Source organism: Alosa alosa, chromosome 19, assembly GCF_017589495.1.
Source record: "Alosa alosa isolate M-15738 ecotype Scorff River chromosome 19, AALO_Geno_1.1, whole genome shotgun sequence".
Taxonomy (NCBI): Eukaryota; Metazoa; Chordata; class Actinopteri; order Clupeiformes; family Clupeidae; genus Alosa; species Alosa alosa.
Genome location: NC_063207.1, coordinates 17072377 through 17089654, shown reverse-complemented (window position 1 = coordinate 17089654; position 17278 = coordinate 17072377). Strand labels below are relative to the sequence as shown.

General features: G+C 42.6%; 1 protein-coding gene across 1 annotated transcript in view; it reads right to left on the bottom strand.

Moving 5' to 3' along the window:
- Positions 1-1294: 1294 nt before the first annotated feature.
- Positions 1295-17278, bottom strand: part of nin (ninein (GSK3B interacting protein)) — a 30239-nt gene continuing 14255 nt past the window's right edge. The window contains 15 exon segments of the mRNA XM_048228162.1: positions 1295-4241; positions 4410-4523; positions 7736-7846; positions 8122-8223; positions 8443-8592; positions 8741-8920; positions 9242-9388; positions 9988-10101; positions 10363-10464; positions 12042-12158; positions 12503-12688; positions 12874-12943; positions 13435-13533; positions 14039-14411; positions 14414-17172. Coding sequence (XP_048084119.1) covers positions 4026-4241; positions 4410-4523; positions 7736-7846; positions 8122-8223; positions 8443-8592; positions 8741-8920; positions 9242-9388; positions 9988-10101; positions 10363-10464; positions 12042-12158; positions 12503-12688; positions 12874-12943; positions 13435-13533; positions 14039-14411; positions 14414-17172 — 4840 coding nt within the window. The 3' untranslated portion in view covers positions 1295-4025.

The following is a 17278-nucleotide window of genomic DNA, read 5'->3' as shown; positions in this document are numbered from 1 at the left end:
TTTATTTTTGCGGAGAGAATGTGCAGAACTGAGCAGCGGTCATATTTTGTACCACTTTGCGGTACATCTAGTTTTAACAGACTTTATTCGTAGTCAATGTCAGTCTTACCATGGACTTATGTGACAGGTCATGTTAGACATAATTTTAGTCGTAAACACAAGTAGGCTGCAAATATTTGAAATAGGCTAGGATATGGATTCACTTAAATTGAGGACAAAATAAAACTGAGACCCCAGTGTGTGGTGTGCAGTGAATTGCTGACAAATGAGAGCATGAAACCATCAAAACTAAAATTCCACATGGAAACAAGGCACCCCCAAACCTAGTATTTTGAAAGGTGACATCTGGAAGACATCTCAAATGTAATGGCAAACATCTGCATGTTCCAACAAGTAGGTCTATAGGCACTGTGTCTTACCATTTAACTATCCATATCTGTTGGATGAACGAAATTATGGGTCCCAAAGCCAGACCAATTAAGAACCATTAGTGCACCTAATGAGTCATACTAAGTGACTGCCAGCAACACTTACATAACTGATTTTCTTTTTCTATAAAGGATCAGCCCCATCAGAGATACAAACACAAGGCTGATGTATATTGTACAAATTTCATTGCCACAATTATAGGACAGAATGTAACACAGACAGACAGGCTATTCATACAGTACAATTCAATAACAATACTGGACTAGCTGCAGCAAAACCACCGCCCATCCAAAGCTCACCAGCATATGCAAAAAATTACCACCACCAGTCACCAGCACATGCTGCACACAGTCATGAAAAAAGCAGAACGTAAAAGCAAAATCTACAAAATGTATCTGCTATAGGAAGCCAATGAAGAGTAACTAATAGAGGTGTTGTGTCTTCTTTTGTTGATTAAAGACCAAGCACACTGCTGGGCTAGTTTCATGCCCCCCGTGTTTCAGTGTCCTGGGAATTGCTCCGCTAGTGGCGGTCATAAATGTACTTCCTTCCCCTAACTATTACTGGTCACCACCACAGATAAAGTATAAACATTTCCACATGTATCTTCATTAAACTCTGTTTTGTTTTCTACTTTTCATGCCTCATGGCCACATAGCAACACTAGTACTGCTGATCACTAGTTTTCTGCAAGAGATCACTCTCTTAGGATTCAAATGAACTGCATTGTTGAAAAATACTGACAATTTAAACTTTTCAATTCAATCAGAATTTCTTAACTCACCTTGGTGAACAGTGAGCCAACGACTCAGCAGGAAATCATACATACATGCATATTTAAAAAAAAAAAAAGTTTATTTCACATTTCATACATGGGTCTTCAGTGATACTTGTCACTGTATAGTCTAGTAGCAGCTTGTCATTATTTAGGATAACCTCCTCACAGTCACAGGTATGATGTATTATTTCCAGGTTGACAAAACTTGTAATTTCATAGGACCCAAAGAATCTAGTCTTTGCTTGAACACATTCATTTTACACCCATTACTGTCAACATTTATTGCTAAATATTATGTGCTGTAAAGGTTTCTTATGGGTTAGGACTCATTTAATGAATGCTTTAAGTATCAATATATTGCGTATCCAAACGTATTCTTTCTGAAGATCATTGTGCATTACCTGCAGTCGCCACCTAGTGTGCAGTTAGTGAACATTTCCTTAGCCTACCACAGCATGAAGTCGGCCTATGCCACATTTACCAGTAATACAGTGCAATACTGAAACACCACCATGAACATTCTCAAATATCATTTGCTGTCCATGATGTCTTTACAAATGGTCTGATATGGACACAACTCCCAAATCCAGCAAAACAAACAAACAAACAAACAAACAAGCAAGCAAATAAATAGCAAGGATACTGGTCTGCATACAGTAAAGTGCACCTCATTATCAGGAATGTCCAGGTCAGTGGTTACATTGTGGTATAATCATTCAGTCATTAATGAAAACTTCAAACTCATAACAGCAACAAAAATACATGCAGGCCAAACCACTTCACAGTTGTGCCAAATAAAATGTAGTGCTTACCCTGTTAACTATTACTCCATGTCACATGATACACCTGGAGAAATGCAAGTATAGTTTTTCTTCAGGAGTACAGGTGCATATCAAAAATGTTTAATATCATGGAATAGTTAATTTTTCCCTATAATATTAAAAAGTGAAACTTTCATAAATATTTTACACAAGTGAAATATTTTAAGCCTTTTTTGTTTTGCTTTAATATTGGTTATTCTAATCTTGTTTAATACAGTTTACAGCTCGTGGAAATGAAAAATATATTTCATATTTTAAAAATATTTGAACAATGAATTTATAATACAGAAAAGTCAACCTAAGAAGAGTTATAATCAGCTAATTAAGTTAAAATACTGGCAATAGTTTCCTGAGCCTTTAATGTCTGTCTGGGCAGGGCAATGGAATTCCATTATACTCTAATTTTTTGAGATGCACCTGTATTCTGAGGATTCTTTTGATAGGATCCATAGCATTTAAATCATGCATGTACAGTAATGTTTACATGCTTTGTTTATAACCAATTACATTAGCCAGTTACATCAACCAATTATATTTATTTGCTCCCATCAACACCACAATTTGTAATGTACTGCTACATACAGTGACTTGCTTATTACTTCCTCATATACCGGGTAACCTTTGATACTGACAAAATATCCCTGATACCTTGAAGGCATGGCAGTGTGTATAGAACTAGGTAGTCTAAAAAAGCAATCAAAAATATTACCGGTAAGCGGTAATTATCAGGGTTCAAGCTAAATTGCAAGTATAAGCATACTAATTTCTATATGTCTATGTTAATCAGGTGAAGAGATATGCTTCTCTGTCATTTTGAAGAAACCTATTAAGTTTCATGAGGATCAGCCATTTACAATGGCATACATTGACAACTGAAATTTGATTGGCCGTTGGAGGCCATTTTGAAGAGCGACTCAATTAGGAAATGTGATGAAATAACTCGAGGTGTAAGTGGGCGAAATTTCACTTATTTTTAATGTCAAACAGTTCATGACATTTTAACATGTGGTGGCTGTAGCACCCCCTATAGACAGAATGTCACATTCATTGATTGTGTGACATTTACAAGAGAAGATATTGGCAATATTGACAACTGAAATTTGATTGGTCACTGGTGGCTATTTTAAAAAGTGAGTCAACTGGCAGATTAAGAAAGGTGATGAAATAACACCAGGTGCCAAATTTCACTTGTTTACATCAAACAGTTCATCTTAAAGCTGTAGCGCCCCCTAAGGACGGAATGTTACGAAATTCTGTGTGCATCCAAAGAATGTTATATTGATTGTGTGTACAAAGTTTGAATAGGATTGAGCCTTTACAAGAGAAGATATTGGCAATAGAACCATGATTAATTGTTAACGTGGCAGCTGTAGCGCCCCCTATGGACGGATTTTCATGAAATTTAGTGTGCTTCCAAAGAGTATGGTTATGATAAAGTGTACCAAGATTGAATAGGATTGGGCCTTTACAATATAAGATTTAAGCAATAGAATTATTATAGGCCACACCCAAAAATGTATTGATGTAAAACTTTACAAGGCAGCTTGGTCTGTAGATTATGTGTACCGAATTCTGTGGGAATCAGATCAACGGTCTAGGAGGAGATAGATTAGTTTCACTTTTGAGTTTTTTGAAAATGGCAGGAAGATTGGACAATGGTCAAATGGGCGTGGCTGTCTTCATTTAATGCAGGAGCTCTGAAGGAACAAGAGGGAAGGGGATTTTTTCAAAGATTCCCTACAGTTCCAAAGATATAAGCAAAAATGTAAATGTGCTTATTGTAGCACCCCCTGTGGGCAGAATTGGGTAATTTCGTAAAATCATGCACTGATTTGGGACCCAAGATGAAAATTTGGTGTTTGTACCCATTACAGTTAAGGCTGCAGACACGGTTTTGCTGCGGAAAAATAATATTATGAAAGGGTTAATAATCAGAACAAATCCCGCAAATCTTCCCTTCAGATGCACATTTGGCAGGAACCTTCGTGCTGGATTGGTCAGGAACGGGTGAACGGGTAGGGGGTGGGTGAGAGTGGGGAGGGTCCGAGTTCGCGGACAATCTTGTTGAGACTGGAGATCTTCTCCTCCAGGAGGAAGTTCTTCTTCTCGGCCGTCTTGTGGCGCTGCTCGCTCCGCTGCAGAGCCTGCAGAAGCTGGGTGTTCTCTACATACAGGTCCTTAATCATGCCGTCAGCCTTGCTGTTCCTATGCAACTGCAGAGGCAGACACACACACACAGAGAAAGAGAGAAACAATGGTGACAGAAGTAATCAAGGGTTAAAGTGCATGTTTGGCATGGCAGCATTTGAATAGGAATACACTAAGGCATTTCTAGATACGTTTGTGTGTGTGTGTGTGTGTGTGTGTGCACGCGTTGCTACCTGCTCTTTTAGCTGAGAGACCTTGTCCTGCAGCAGCATCTTGACATGCCGGAGCGCCAGCTCCACGTCCCGCATCCTCTCCTCCATCTTCATCAGCTTCAGCTCTCGCTCATCCTGTCACACACACACAAACACAGATAGAATCAATCTTCAGTAGTCTCCAGACAGACTTACCGGTATGACACAAACACAGAAAGAATCAATATTTTGATTGAGATGTACATAACCCCCCCCTCAACCCCACCCCTCTCCTCAAACAGTTAAATTACATGTTTACATTTGCTTGTAAAGTGGAACTGTAATACCAACTCTTACAAAGAAGTGATGAGTAAAACCGTTCTGGATTTGTTGGTTCCAAAACCAATGCATTGCAGTAATGGTGATCATAGTTTGCTGTGGTATAACTTACTAACTTAATTGTTTCACAAATTAATCGACCATATGTAATTAGAAGCATGTGGGTAGTGAATAAATCTCACTCCCAGACACATACTAGCGACAGACGATATTACTCATGAGTTTTAGCTGCCTTGCTAGCATGGCCGCCTCCAATGCACGAGGTCACATGTTCAAGTCTGTTGTGGGACTGTGCTTATCAACACAATGCAGGTTACACCATGCAAGAGCAGTGATCACTGATGACCTGAGAGCATCCTTTACAACCAGTCTAGATGGTTACGTCTGAAATCTCTCTCTCTCTCTCTCACACACACACACACCTTGTATAAAGCCAATGCCTTATATAAATTAAGCACACCGGTATTGGATATAACACACTTTATTTGGTCTTGATGGTCAGGGTAAACAAAACACACAAAACATATCTATAAATAACATAAAAACCAAAACCAAAATAAATAGTTATAAAAAATAAACTTCTAAGTTACAATTAAAAGAGACTCTACTCATAAACTTTAAATGAATAAATTAAAGTAATAAATGAATTTATGATAAAACATTTCAAATAAATAAAACCACAAAGACATACTACGAAAAAAGAACACTTAACACACATAAGCATTGTGTTTGGGATGAGGATGGTTCACAGTGAAGGACGCTGCACCTTTCCTACTAAAATAGCCTGTTTCTGCTTAATCTAATGCTTACTGAAGTGTGTTATGAAGAATCTACAGAAATATAATGCCGTTTATCAAGTCAAGGTTTCCAGTTTCAGTGTGAAATAAAATTGCACCACTATGGACATAACTTTACACACTAGCAAAAGTTGTGTACAAACTATCTGGAGATGCAATTTCTTCAAACTACAAACATAAAACGCATAAAACTACAGAACTGAAGGAGTGCTCAGGAATTCAAACTTGGTGAGTAAACCAGTGCTAGAACAACTGTATCAGTATCTGGGATCCTGAAATCTCATTTACTGGTAAATTGTTTCTTTTTGAAAACAAAAAAAGTGTGCTACATTCACTTTTGAATACAATCAACAAGCATACCCTGCTTCACCTCAAATATGAAAAAGTCCATTATAAGACACACACACACAGATAAAAAAAAAAAATAGTTCCTATGATATAGGATTGTTACTGACAACAAGAATTCAATGATTTGTACATTCATTAAAACAAAAATGCACATTTCCCCTCAGGAGAAACTTTAAAATGCTTTAAAAGCCGTTTCTAACCATGATGTTAAGGCAGCAAATGTTGTGCATACTGTAGTTTTAATTTCTTTAAAAAGCAGCAGAGGGTTGTTTATTCGCCTAGTGGTAACACTGCGTCATTACATGGTAATGCGCTCCCCTCACCCTCTTATAATTGTCCACCAGGAGAGGAGGGAATCATCTTCACAGGGCGTGTGTGTGTGTGTGTGTGTGTGTGTGTGTGGTGTTGGTAGGGGAGCCAGTCAGATGGAAGTTATGTCACAGTCCTCCACTCCTCCTGTAGCTGTCGCTGTGAGCTCCGCGAGGCTCGGCCATCACTGCACCCTAAAAGCACATACACACACTCAGCCCAGAGCCGTAACACTCACATACTAAGCAACATAAAGACGTAGCCAGTCAGTCAAGCAAGCAAGCAAGCCAGACACTGCCATGCACCTTCACACACTCATGCATACGCTCACGTACATACTGTACACACAGACAACAGCACATGCACTGTTGGAACAGAGATAGACAGAAAGAGAAAAACAAACAAAAAAAACGTACAAAACAGACACCCACAACCAAAACACACACCAACAACCAGCTAATAGCAGCACTTTTATCCAGCCAGACCCTTCATATTTCTTAGGTAGCCAGATGCATCTTAGTAGACACATCTGGAGAATACCATGGTGAAATGTGGACAGGACATGGGTAGGAATGATAACAGCTTTTAGGGCATCTGAGAGGTCAGCTCCAACCCAAATGTCTCCTAAAGGCTGTAAGGGGGGGTTTGGGGGGGGTCTCTCAAGCACAGGTCTAGAGAGAAGCTAGGGGTGGGTCTTACCGGGGGAAAAAGCTGGTGCACATTTTCCACACATGTCTAATCCAAAGTTTAAACAAGCTGGCTGCAGACGGTGAACTATTGTCATGTAGTGTCAAATTCACGCATATTGACAAGACTTCGAATTAACTGAAAGCTCATTCAGCACTGACAGCCTTTTGACACCTCTGGGTACCCACTTCAAAACATGACTGGATGTGGTATGCATGAGAATGGATACATGCCATTCACCACTTTTATCGTCTTAACAGACCAGAGTGCAGGTTGTGTTACTGCATGTTTCTATAATTTTTGTTGAGGTTTGAAGATGGTTTGGTGTAAAAGGGCAGCAAGTGTGAACACAGCAGTAAACATATGGAAATACTCTCCGCAGATACTTTGACCATTTCCCATTAATCAGAAATCACAATGGAGGAAACATGATTGATACCATCATCTATCCTGCTGATTGGCTAGGGGGAACATCACTTTCAAATAAGATCTATAAGAAGACCCTCACCCATCAATGCAGACATGAAAAATGAAATCCAGGTGAAAGATGTGATTGTGAGGAACAAACACGAAGAGTGCACAAAAGACGGAACACACACACCCCTTAGTTTATGAGGACACCACACAAAGACTACGGTTCCTACTGGAGGAGGAAGAGGTGATTACTCGTGAACACACACAATGTTTTAGCAGTCCACCTTTACAGGACAAGGTGTGTAATCTCAACTACCCAGCACCCTTTGTAACGAGGACAGAACACAACTCATGACTCATGAGTGCTTGATTGGCACACATGAGAATGAATGTCTAAAATGTATGATTCGCTAAAGAGATCCAGAGAAACCAACACCAGTTCTGCTGTGCAGTGTTTAAAAATGCCTCTCTTACCTGGATGTTGAAATCAGGGCCATGATCATCGCCGCGGTGTTGACCTCTGCGTTCCCCAGGCAACCTGACCGGAGACTGCGGAAGAATCCCTCCCAGCTGAACCTGCAGGGCCTGCCAGATGAGCCAGGATACAAGTGCCATAAACCATTAGAGGGGAGATGGGGTACATAAAGGGTGTGTGTGTGTGTGTGTGTGTGTGTGTCACAGACATAATTAAAAAGGGAGTGCATGAAGTAAAAGTTAGTGTGTGTGTGTATATATTATATATATATATATATAAATATATATATATATATATATATATATATATATATATATATATATATATATATATATAAAAAATATACATACACATACATATATATATGTTTATTTTTCTCTGTTACCTCAAGTAGTTGGGCCTCCAGATGGGTCTGCCTGCTTTTTAGTGCTGAATTCTCCTGCCTAAGAGTCTCCAGTTGCCGCTGTTCTTCATTGTGCTCACAAACCTACACACACACAAAAAAAAAAATGAAGCACTCAACTTGTATGTAGAAGCTTACTAGTAAGGTTTAACAGTGCTTAAACAGTGCAGATACAACATTATTATGTCCTTAAACTATTCTGTAATGCTGCATTGTGCTCTCTATTCAGTAGAGGTTTACTACACTGCCATCATCACACAGGTTTAGAGTACTGGGCTGCAGTGGTGCATGATGGGAACCCACCTTGTTCTGGGCTGAGAGCAGTTCGTTGCGCAGGGCATCCAGCTCCCGCTTCAGGGAAGCCTTCTCCTGCTCCACCACTTTTAGCAGCCCCGCCTGACTCTGCTGCTGCCGCTGCTTCAGACTCACCACAGTCGACTCCAGCTGACGGGTCTGTGCGCACACACACACACACAGTATTGTTTCAATTTTGATGAGCTCAATTTAATATCCTCTTTACCCATTATGTGTTCTGGAGTACCTGTGTGTGTGTGTGTGTGTGTGTGTGTGTGTGTGTGTGTGTGTGTGTGTGTGTGTGTACCTTCTCGCGCGTGTTCTGCAGCTCCCCCTTGGCGTGCTGCACCTCGCGTAGCAGCCTCTCGTTCTCCTGCTGCAGGAGCTGCTGGTCTTGCTCCAGCAGGCGCCTGAGCTCCCCACTCAGCAGCTGCCTCTGGGGGGCTGGGAAGCCACTCGCCTGCAGGCTCACCTCCAGAAGCTGGACCTGCACAGGCACAGGGGACAAGGGTCCCAAACCAGTGTTTAAATCTACATTATACATAACAAAACAAATATACTAACAGCAACACATCTGCCAGTGCAAGAGCATCCCAACCAAAAGCTGGACGTTACTGGAAAATGGCACCAAAAAATATTTGTTGATAAACAAACAAACAAACTACAGTATATGAACAGCTGTAAAATTGTGTATTTATGCAACTTTGTTTGGCATACTTGGATCAGAACCAGTGTAGAATGACAATTGGCTGGGAAACTGTGTAGTACTATCTGATGTAGCAAATGAAAATGGCATCTTGATGTTGACCTTGTCATTGGCATTCTGCAGTTTCTGGTGCAGTGACATCACTTCCTGTTTGAGGGCGTCTCGTTCCTGTTGTGTGACTCTGAGGTCCGATTTGAGGCGACTAGTCTGCAGGTTTACCATTTGAAGGGTACTCTCCAGTGCCTGGTTCTGGAAGAAAATATTTTGCCATATATTATCAAATCTGGCACGTAAGCATATGCAGCCATATTTTCACCACTTACAATGAGTATGAGGCTGCATATTTTAAGGCCTAAATGGCAATTCTCCACCAGATTTACAAAGCTGCACCACAAGTCCATTTAGCACGTAGTTGAAACCTGACGTGAGATTTGATCAGAGCCTCCACTCCACTCAGTGATAAATGCTAAACTTTGCTTGGAAATAACGTGAGCCTGTTGTACAACTGTTTTATGTTGTAAGTGAATTTTGTATGAGGGCCATTGTGAGTAAAACGACAGACATACAGACACAGGCGCTCCATGAATGTAGCTGTGTGTTCAATGCTATGAGGCGTAATCGATAGAGGTGTTTGTGTGCCACCAGTGTGACTGAGTGTAATAAGGTTGATTGAGTGGTCAACTTAGCGACTGAGTGTTCTGCAGTTACTTGCTGGACTAGCATTGTGTGTGTGAGTGAGCGAGTCAGAGAATGACAAGATAAGTGAGTAAGAGGCTATGCGAGTCAGTTGGAAGGCTGCTAAGGGGTGGGGGTGAGTTGATTTTCAGCATATAATTCTGTGAGCATACCTTCTCCTGCGCTTTGGACAGCTGGCTGCGTAGGCTGTGCACCTGCTTCTCAGCGGTCTGCCTCTCCTGCAGCAGATGGGCGAGCTGGCCTTCCAGAGCCCCCAGCTTAGCCACCTGAGGAGATGGAAGAATGATGCCATGACCACCACGATCCACCAGAAAACAATCAGACAGAAACAACAAGACAGAACAACGAGCAGGAAACTGAGGATTAACTTATTAAACCATTCAATAGCACTTAAGTCTGTACTTCTTGTTCCAGTAGCTGCATATATGCATGTCCACAATTATGAATTATTCTAGTAAAGTCATGTGACTATGTAGATGTAAGGACATAGAAAGGATACGGATATGACTATGGAAGGATATCTGTACCTTTTCTACACAGCAATCCAGCTCCTCTTTAAGAAGCTCCTTCTCTTCCTGTAGTCTCTGGGCTCTGGACAAAGCACTGGCCAGATCCCCTCCATCCTTCAGCTGCGGAGCACAGGGCAATACAGGCACACAGACTTAATTGAACTGCTTAACTCTCAAAAAGAATTTCAAGTTTTTGCCTGAAATTGCACTGTGCCTATTTACCATCAAATGTTGGACCTCTATAGAAACCTCTAGTTTTCGTAGGAAACAGTCAAAATAAATGTGTGATGTACTCGCAATGAGTTACAGAGGCTAGAATATAGTTTTTTCTTTCTGCCGGATTACAAGCATCTCTGAACTGACCACATTTCAGCCCTCTAGGTCTCTTGATATCCCTTAGAAACACAACTGAGCCCTAGCACCAGGTCTTGTGAAGTTGTGTGCAAAAGTAGATCAATATAGAATGAAAATATGAGTGCTTTAGACTATTATTTGCCAAGGTATGCCCATGCGTTTTGTAAAATGCCTATGGATACTCCCCATAGGACTTTTTGTTATCCAAAATGCATACTGACAATAAAATGCTTACTGCACATGAACCCCTTTGTGTAGAAGCATAATCCTGGTCTCAAATGAAAGGTAACACTTTGAGGTTTCATGCTTGTATTTGGATTATACTTCAGGGGTTCTGATATGGAATGACTACACTAAATATGGAATGATTACAAAAATGTCTATTTTTGCATTTACTTTGTTGGTTCAATGAGTGTGTATAAGATAGACTATACATCTGTACAACTAATATTGGATAACACAACATGAAGATTCAATTTCTATGGATTCTTGTGAATTAGACACTACACTGCAGCCAGAAGTCAGGGTAGCACCAAAAGCGGAAGGGGGGGGGGCATTTTGGATCAAATTTAATTGAGACATAATAAGATTAATCTGAGAATGTAAAGCACTATACAGATTGTACAGATTTGGATTCCCAAGAGCCAAAGCTTTGAAATGGTGTATAACATTACTATGCTACATAGCAATATGGTGCATACAATTGATTTAGAATGTTGGGGGGAGGGGGGTAACCGTCCCGCCGGCGGGACACTGAAAATTGTGATTTGACCCCTCGTTTCCAGTTATTCAGTTGATTATACTTCACTATTTAATCTCCATCGTTAATTGAATGTAATCAGGCATATGAACTGTCCTCATCACCTCGTCAGTTTTTTTGCCTTTTTATGCCTTTTAATGACAGGACAGTGAAGAATGACAGGAAGTGAGTGGGAGAGAGAGTCGGGGTGGGATCCGGAAAGGACCATGGGGCGGGAATCGAACCCGGATCGCCGGCATACGGTGCAGGTGCCCCAGCCAAAAATGTCACTACCCAAGCTCCAGATTACTTCAGTAGTTTTAGATTCCTGCCTTAATTCTATGTGAAATCTTTATTCTGTCTGCTTTTACCTAAAACATATTTAACTCAAAAAAGATTTTTAATCCTTGTCAAAACTCATTTTAGGCTTACAATCCTTACAATGAAGCGTATTACAAAGCGTAACATTTTCATCTCATAAACATCTTTTTTGCATTTTGAATTTAACCCAAAGTTAAAATGGTGACACTGATAAGTTCTCTACTACAGTATGGGAAGCCATCCTCACCTTACCATCTCTCCCCAGGTAAGATATCCCACTGACCTGTCCATGCAGAGAGGAGAGCTGTCGTGAGAGCAGGGCCTTCTCATGCTGTAGAATAGCACTCTCCTCTTGGGCTTTGGTTAGCTCCGATTCCAGGGCGGTCACGCATGCTTCCATCTGACCAACAGAATACAACAATAAATGTCTTAGATGAGGTCACTTTTGTTCTTTATCTAAATCCTTTAGCCTTTCAGGAGAGGAAGAGGTTTGACGCCCTCGGTCATGTTCCGTTTGGATAATAGTGATTGTTACAAAATGGTCAACCGAATGCAGTATGTTGACGCACTGTCCTGCTGCCAAAGTGGGTAGTCAAACCTAGATCCAACAGATCTTCAGACATTTTTTCAACAACAGTGGAAGCATTATTTTTAATGGCAAGGTAGGTAATGGAAATGCTTAAGTTTGCAGTGGTAGCGCTATGCTCCCCATTGTAGATGAAAAGTAACACGTAGCAACCCTACCTCCTCCCTCTCCCTGGCTGAGAGTGTGCCGCGCTGGTGTCCGGCCTCCCTCCTCTCGCTGTGGCGGATCAGATCTCCCAGATGCACGCTCAGCTCCTGGACATCTGCGGCGTTCTGGTCGTTTTTCTGCGACAGCAGCCCATTCTCCTCTTCCAGCTGCAGCCCGCGCATTCGCAACTCAGAGATCTGCACAAGCCATGGGACAAATAAATTATTCCCATCAAGAGACCTTGCAAATAATTGTGTCATGGTGTCCATCATAGATTTTTTTTTTCCAAGAAAGGAATATTGATATTGACCGAGTTCAGAAGTATTAATTAGCTTAAATGTATATTACTGTAGTATATGCAATCTGGTTTGAGAAACTCTACCTGTTTCTTGAATGACTCAGCCATCTTCTGAGCAGCAACCTTTTCTTTCCTAAAAAGCTCCAGTTTAATCCTATGGACAGAAGGGGGAATATATGAGAGCAGGGATGGATTACTGAACGGGCCTACTGGGCCCAGGCCCAGGGGCCCAAGGGGTCAGGGGGCCCTGAAGCTCAAGCCTTTGCATGGAATCATTGCCTCAATATCAACAAATCAGGATGTAGGCTATGAATCTGATTGAATTTAGTATTGGCCATCTCCAAAATGCACCAGAATACAGGAAATCACATCAAACAAATTAAAACATTTCTGGGGGAGGACCCCCAAACCCCCCCTCCCACATATACGACAATAAGTGGGGGGCCATTAATACATCTGGGCCCAGGGGCCCGAAAGTTCATGATCCGCCCATGTATGAGAGCTGCAGTGCATAGACAGCTATCCATGTCATACATGTAAATTGTGTAGAGGGGACATGAAGGCTAGAAACTATTGTAGCTAGTGTTGGCAAACATGTGAAATATGTTACTGGGTCTGAAAGTACAAACAGGCAACAGGTCTTACAGCATGTCCTCTTGACTTTCTCGGACATCTTCTTCCTTTATGGCAGATATTTTATGCCTCAGCACGATATTCTCCTCTGCTAGACGTCCTGCTTCGCTTCTGGAAGCAATAGCAAAATACACACCTTAATGATACTATATTTTAAAATTGGGTCTTTGTAGCCATAATAAAAGACTGAGTAAAGCGTTTGGTTATTACATAGAACATGCAGCCAAAAACCCAACAGTCGTGTTTGTCCTAGAGTTACAATGAAAAGGCAGGTAGTCTTTTTTTTGAAAAGATAGACAAAACATACACAAGTAACAGGAATTGGAGCAGGAAGGTATGGAAGTGTGAAAAAGGAAGTCAAGGTGTTAGGTACACTGGAGTATTTTGGGGGTTGGGAAAAAACTGGACTTTTTGGTGAGGCAAAAGCAGTGGTTGCTATTTCTACATGAAGGGTTTGGGATCCGCTAAACGTGAGGAGTGAAACCACAATACTTAGCCTTGGACAAATGGTGCAGCACAGGTGGAAAAGGGGGCTTGAACAAACTTGGAACACAATTACGGGAGGTGCATCCAAATGGGTTACGACACGGCTAGAGGGCCACTTCTGTTACATTACCTATGTGCTTGCATCCGATTGCGTATGTGGAAAGACCTCTCCTGAAGCTCGGTGAGTGCCCTGCGCAACTTGGCATTCTGTTTTTCGAACTCAGAGCAGCACTCCTCCAGGTCAGACACCGCCTGGATTTTGGCCTCCATCTGAGAGTTCAAATCCAGGAAGGTGTCAGAGTCTGACGTGTTTCCGGAAGAATCTGAGGATTCATGCTGCATGGCCTGGAGCAAATCATTCACATCCTCGTCATCTTGCTTCTCTAGCTCGTGGACAACAGCGCTCAGCTTGGTGTTCTCCTCTCGCATGCGTCCAATTTCGTCCAGGAGCGCAGAGTGCTGGTCGTGGAACTCTTGAATGATATGCATCTTACCCTCCAGGCTACGACCCTCTTTTCCAGCTTTTCATTGTGGTCGGCCAGCCGCACGTTCTCGCAGATGCACTCCTCGTACCGAATCTGTAAGTCGGTGAGTTCTAGTGCCTTGATTTCTAGGTTCTTGACTTGTTCAGTCATGGTAGAGATTTCAGACTTCAGGTCACAGTTCTCAACCAGAGCTTCCTGTCCAGTGATGAGACTCTCACTGTTTACCTCCAAGATTACCTCTAGCTCATTGGTTCGCTGCTGGAGCTGGGAGACCTGTTGCTGTAATGACTGATTGTCTTCAGTAGCAGCCTTATACTGAGCCTGTAGGTGAGCAAGGACACGTGTCTGATCCTGAAACTGGCCTACTCTATCCTGCAGCTCTAGGATTTCCTGTACACAAGCATCACGCTCCTTTACTGCTAAAGCACAGTCCTCCTGAAGCTTAGCCACCAACTCTGCCTGTCTTTCCAGCTCTTTCATCCTCTCCAGGAAGAGAGCAACACTGGCCTGTTCAATTATCTTCATGTCCTCTACAGTAGGCTCAATGTCTCCTGCAGCATCCAGGTCAGCACCTTCTTCCTTGTTCTCCTCTGTGACCTGTATAACTATTCCTTCTGTGTTGATCTCTGCATCAGGGTTTGAAGCTGGTACCTCATTAGGCATTCCATTGTCCACAACTTCAACTGACATATCCTCAACTTCTGCCTGGATGTCTGCAACCTCCCCCATGTTCTCAACAACTTGCCTGGTCTCACCCACATCTGCAACTATCCCCGTCCCCTCAAGATCTGCATTGTCTGCCCCCAGGTCTGACATATCTACCCCTGTATCTTCATTGTATGCCCCCGTGTCCTCAACATCTGCCCCTGTCCCAGACCCTGCGTTGGCGGAATCTGTCTCATTCTGAGAAACACATTCCCCTTCATTTTTGTCTGTTTCCATGCCCTCAACATCTGCCCTTGTGCTGACATTATTGTGCTCAACTTCTTCTACATGTACAGGATCTGTGTCTGTGGCCACTGTGACTTCTGCCTCTACAATCTCTACACTCACATCTACAACATCCACCTCTAGAACCTGTACAACGTCAACTTCCTTATCTTCTGAAACCTCCACTTGCCCACCCTCTGGCTCAGCTGCATCAGCATGCACAATCTCGGCTCCAGTCTCAGCAACTTCTTCATCCTCTACTTTGGCCTCAACAACTTCGATCACACCTCCATCTACAGTTTCAGCTTTCTCTACATTCTCCTTTGTTTCTACATTTGAGACACCGGAGAGATCTACCTGGTCATCTTCGGTATTAATGTCTGTATCTATGATTTCATTCTTCTCAGTAACAACTGTGAACTCTGCATCCTCTGTCTCCTGTGAGTCTGCGACTGTTGCACTCTCAGCATCTTTCCCGTCAGCAGGTTCTGCAGGATGAAAGTCTGCTCCTTCATCTGGATCAACCAGGTTTTCCTCCTCTGCACCTTCTACGTCACCAGTGGTTTCAGTAAGGCCATCATCAGTACTGGAGATTACTTCATCAGCATCATTCACAACATCTACGACATCCTTCTCATCAGTGTTGGCACTCAAATCCCCCTCTTCTGTGGGGTCTTCTTGAACATTGCCATCAGCCTCTGTCTCATCAGTACCTTCTTCCTCATCATGTGCAACTTCACTCACTGTGATTTGCATGTTGGCATCACAGTTTTCCTTGGCCAATTCCTCATCGGTCTCTTCTGGAATTGGTACAGCAAACACAGGAAGATCACAAGATGCCTCCTTCTCAACGTCATCATCATTTATACCTTCTGGTACTTCAAAATCATTGGAGAGAATGATAATTTCTTCACCTTCACACATTTCTGCAACAATATCAGCCTTCTCATCGCATATCTCAAATGATTCAGTAGTTTCCTCTACATTTGGACTTGACTCTTCCACTACATCAAGCTCTAGGTCCAGGTCTCCCAGCTCATTTGTCTTCTCCCCCATCGAGGTGGCAGCTGCTTGGGCCTCCTTCAGTTTTTCCTCCAGCTCCATCAGGCTGCACTGCATCTCTAGCCGCTCATTCTCAAAGTCCTCTGCTGCCTGCCTGAGCAACTGTTCCACCTCCTGGACCTTAGCCTTCAGCTGATCCCTTTCCTCCAGGAGATGCCTCCTCTCTTCCAACTGTGTCTCTGCTAGGTTAAGCGCCTCAACATGCCTTGATTCTAGGTCGGACAGGCTGGCCTGCAGATCAGTGCGCTCCTGCTCAAAGTCATTAGCCGCCTGTCGGAGAAGCAGCTCCACCTCCAAGGCCTTTCTCTCTGACTGGGCCAGTAGCTCGTCTTTTGCATCAAGGTTCTCCTGCAGTCGGTCGTGGAGCTCGTTCAGCTGCCGGCTGAGCTCGATCTCTTTGGTCTGCGCTGCACTAATAAAGCTCTCCAGCTCATTTTGGAGCTCCTGGTTCTTGAGCCTGAGGGCCTCCATTTCTCCTTTGTGATGTTGCTCAAAATCTTCACGCTCTTTGGATAGCTCCTGGGTGAAAGTCTCCTTTTCCAGTTGTAAGGTTTCCTTCAGGACCTTCAGCTGATTTTCTGCCTCTTGGTTTGCAGCTTCCATTTCTGCCTCCCAGTTGGTCCGTTCTTCTGTGTGGTGCTTAGAGAGTGCCTGAAGTTCGCTCTGGTAGTGCTGCTCGAGGCTATGAACGTCTGCCTGGAAGCGTTCTGACACAGCCTCCTGATCACCTGAGAATCGAGCCTCAACCTCTGTGATTCTTTGGGAGAAGTGGCTCTCCAGTTCCCTCCTGCATATGGTCAATCAGGGAAAGTTAACAACCCACAGCTCCCCTTTCACTTACCTACTGTATATGCACACACCACCCCTATGTACAGAGACAACTTTTAACAACT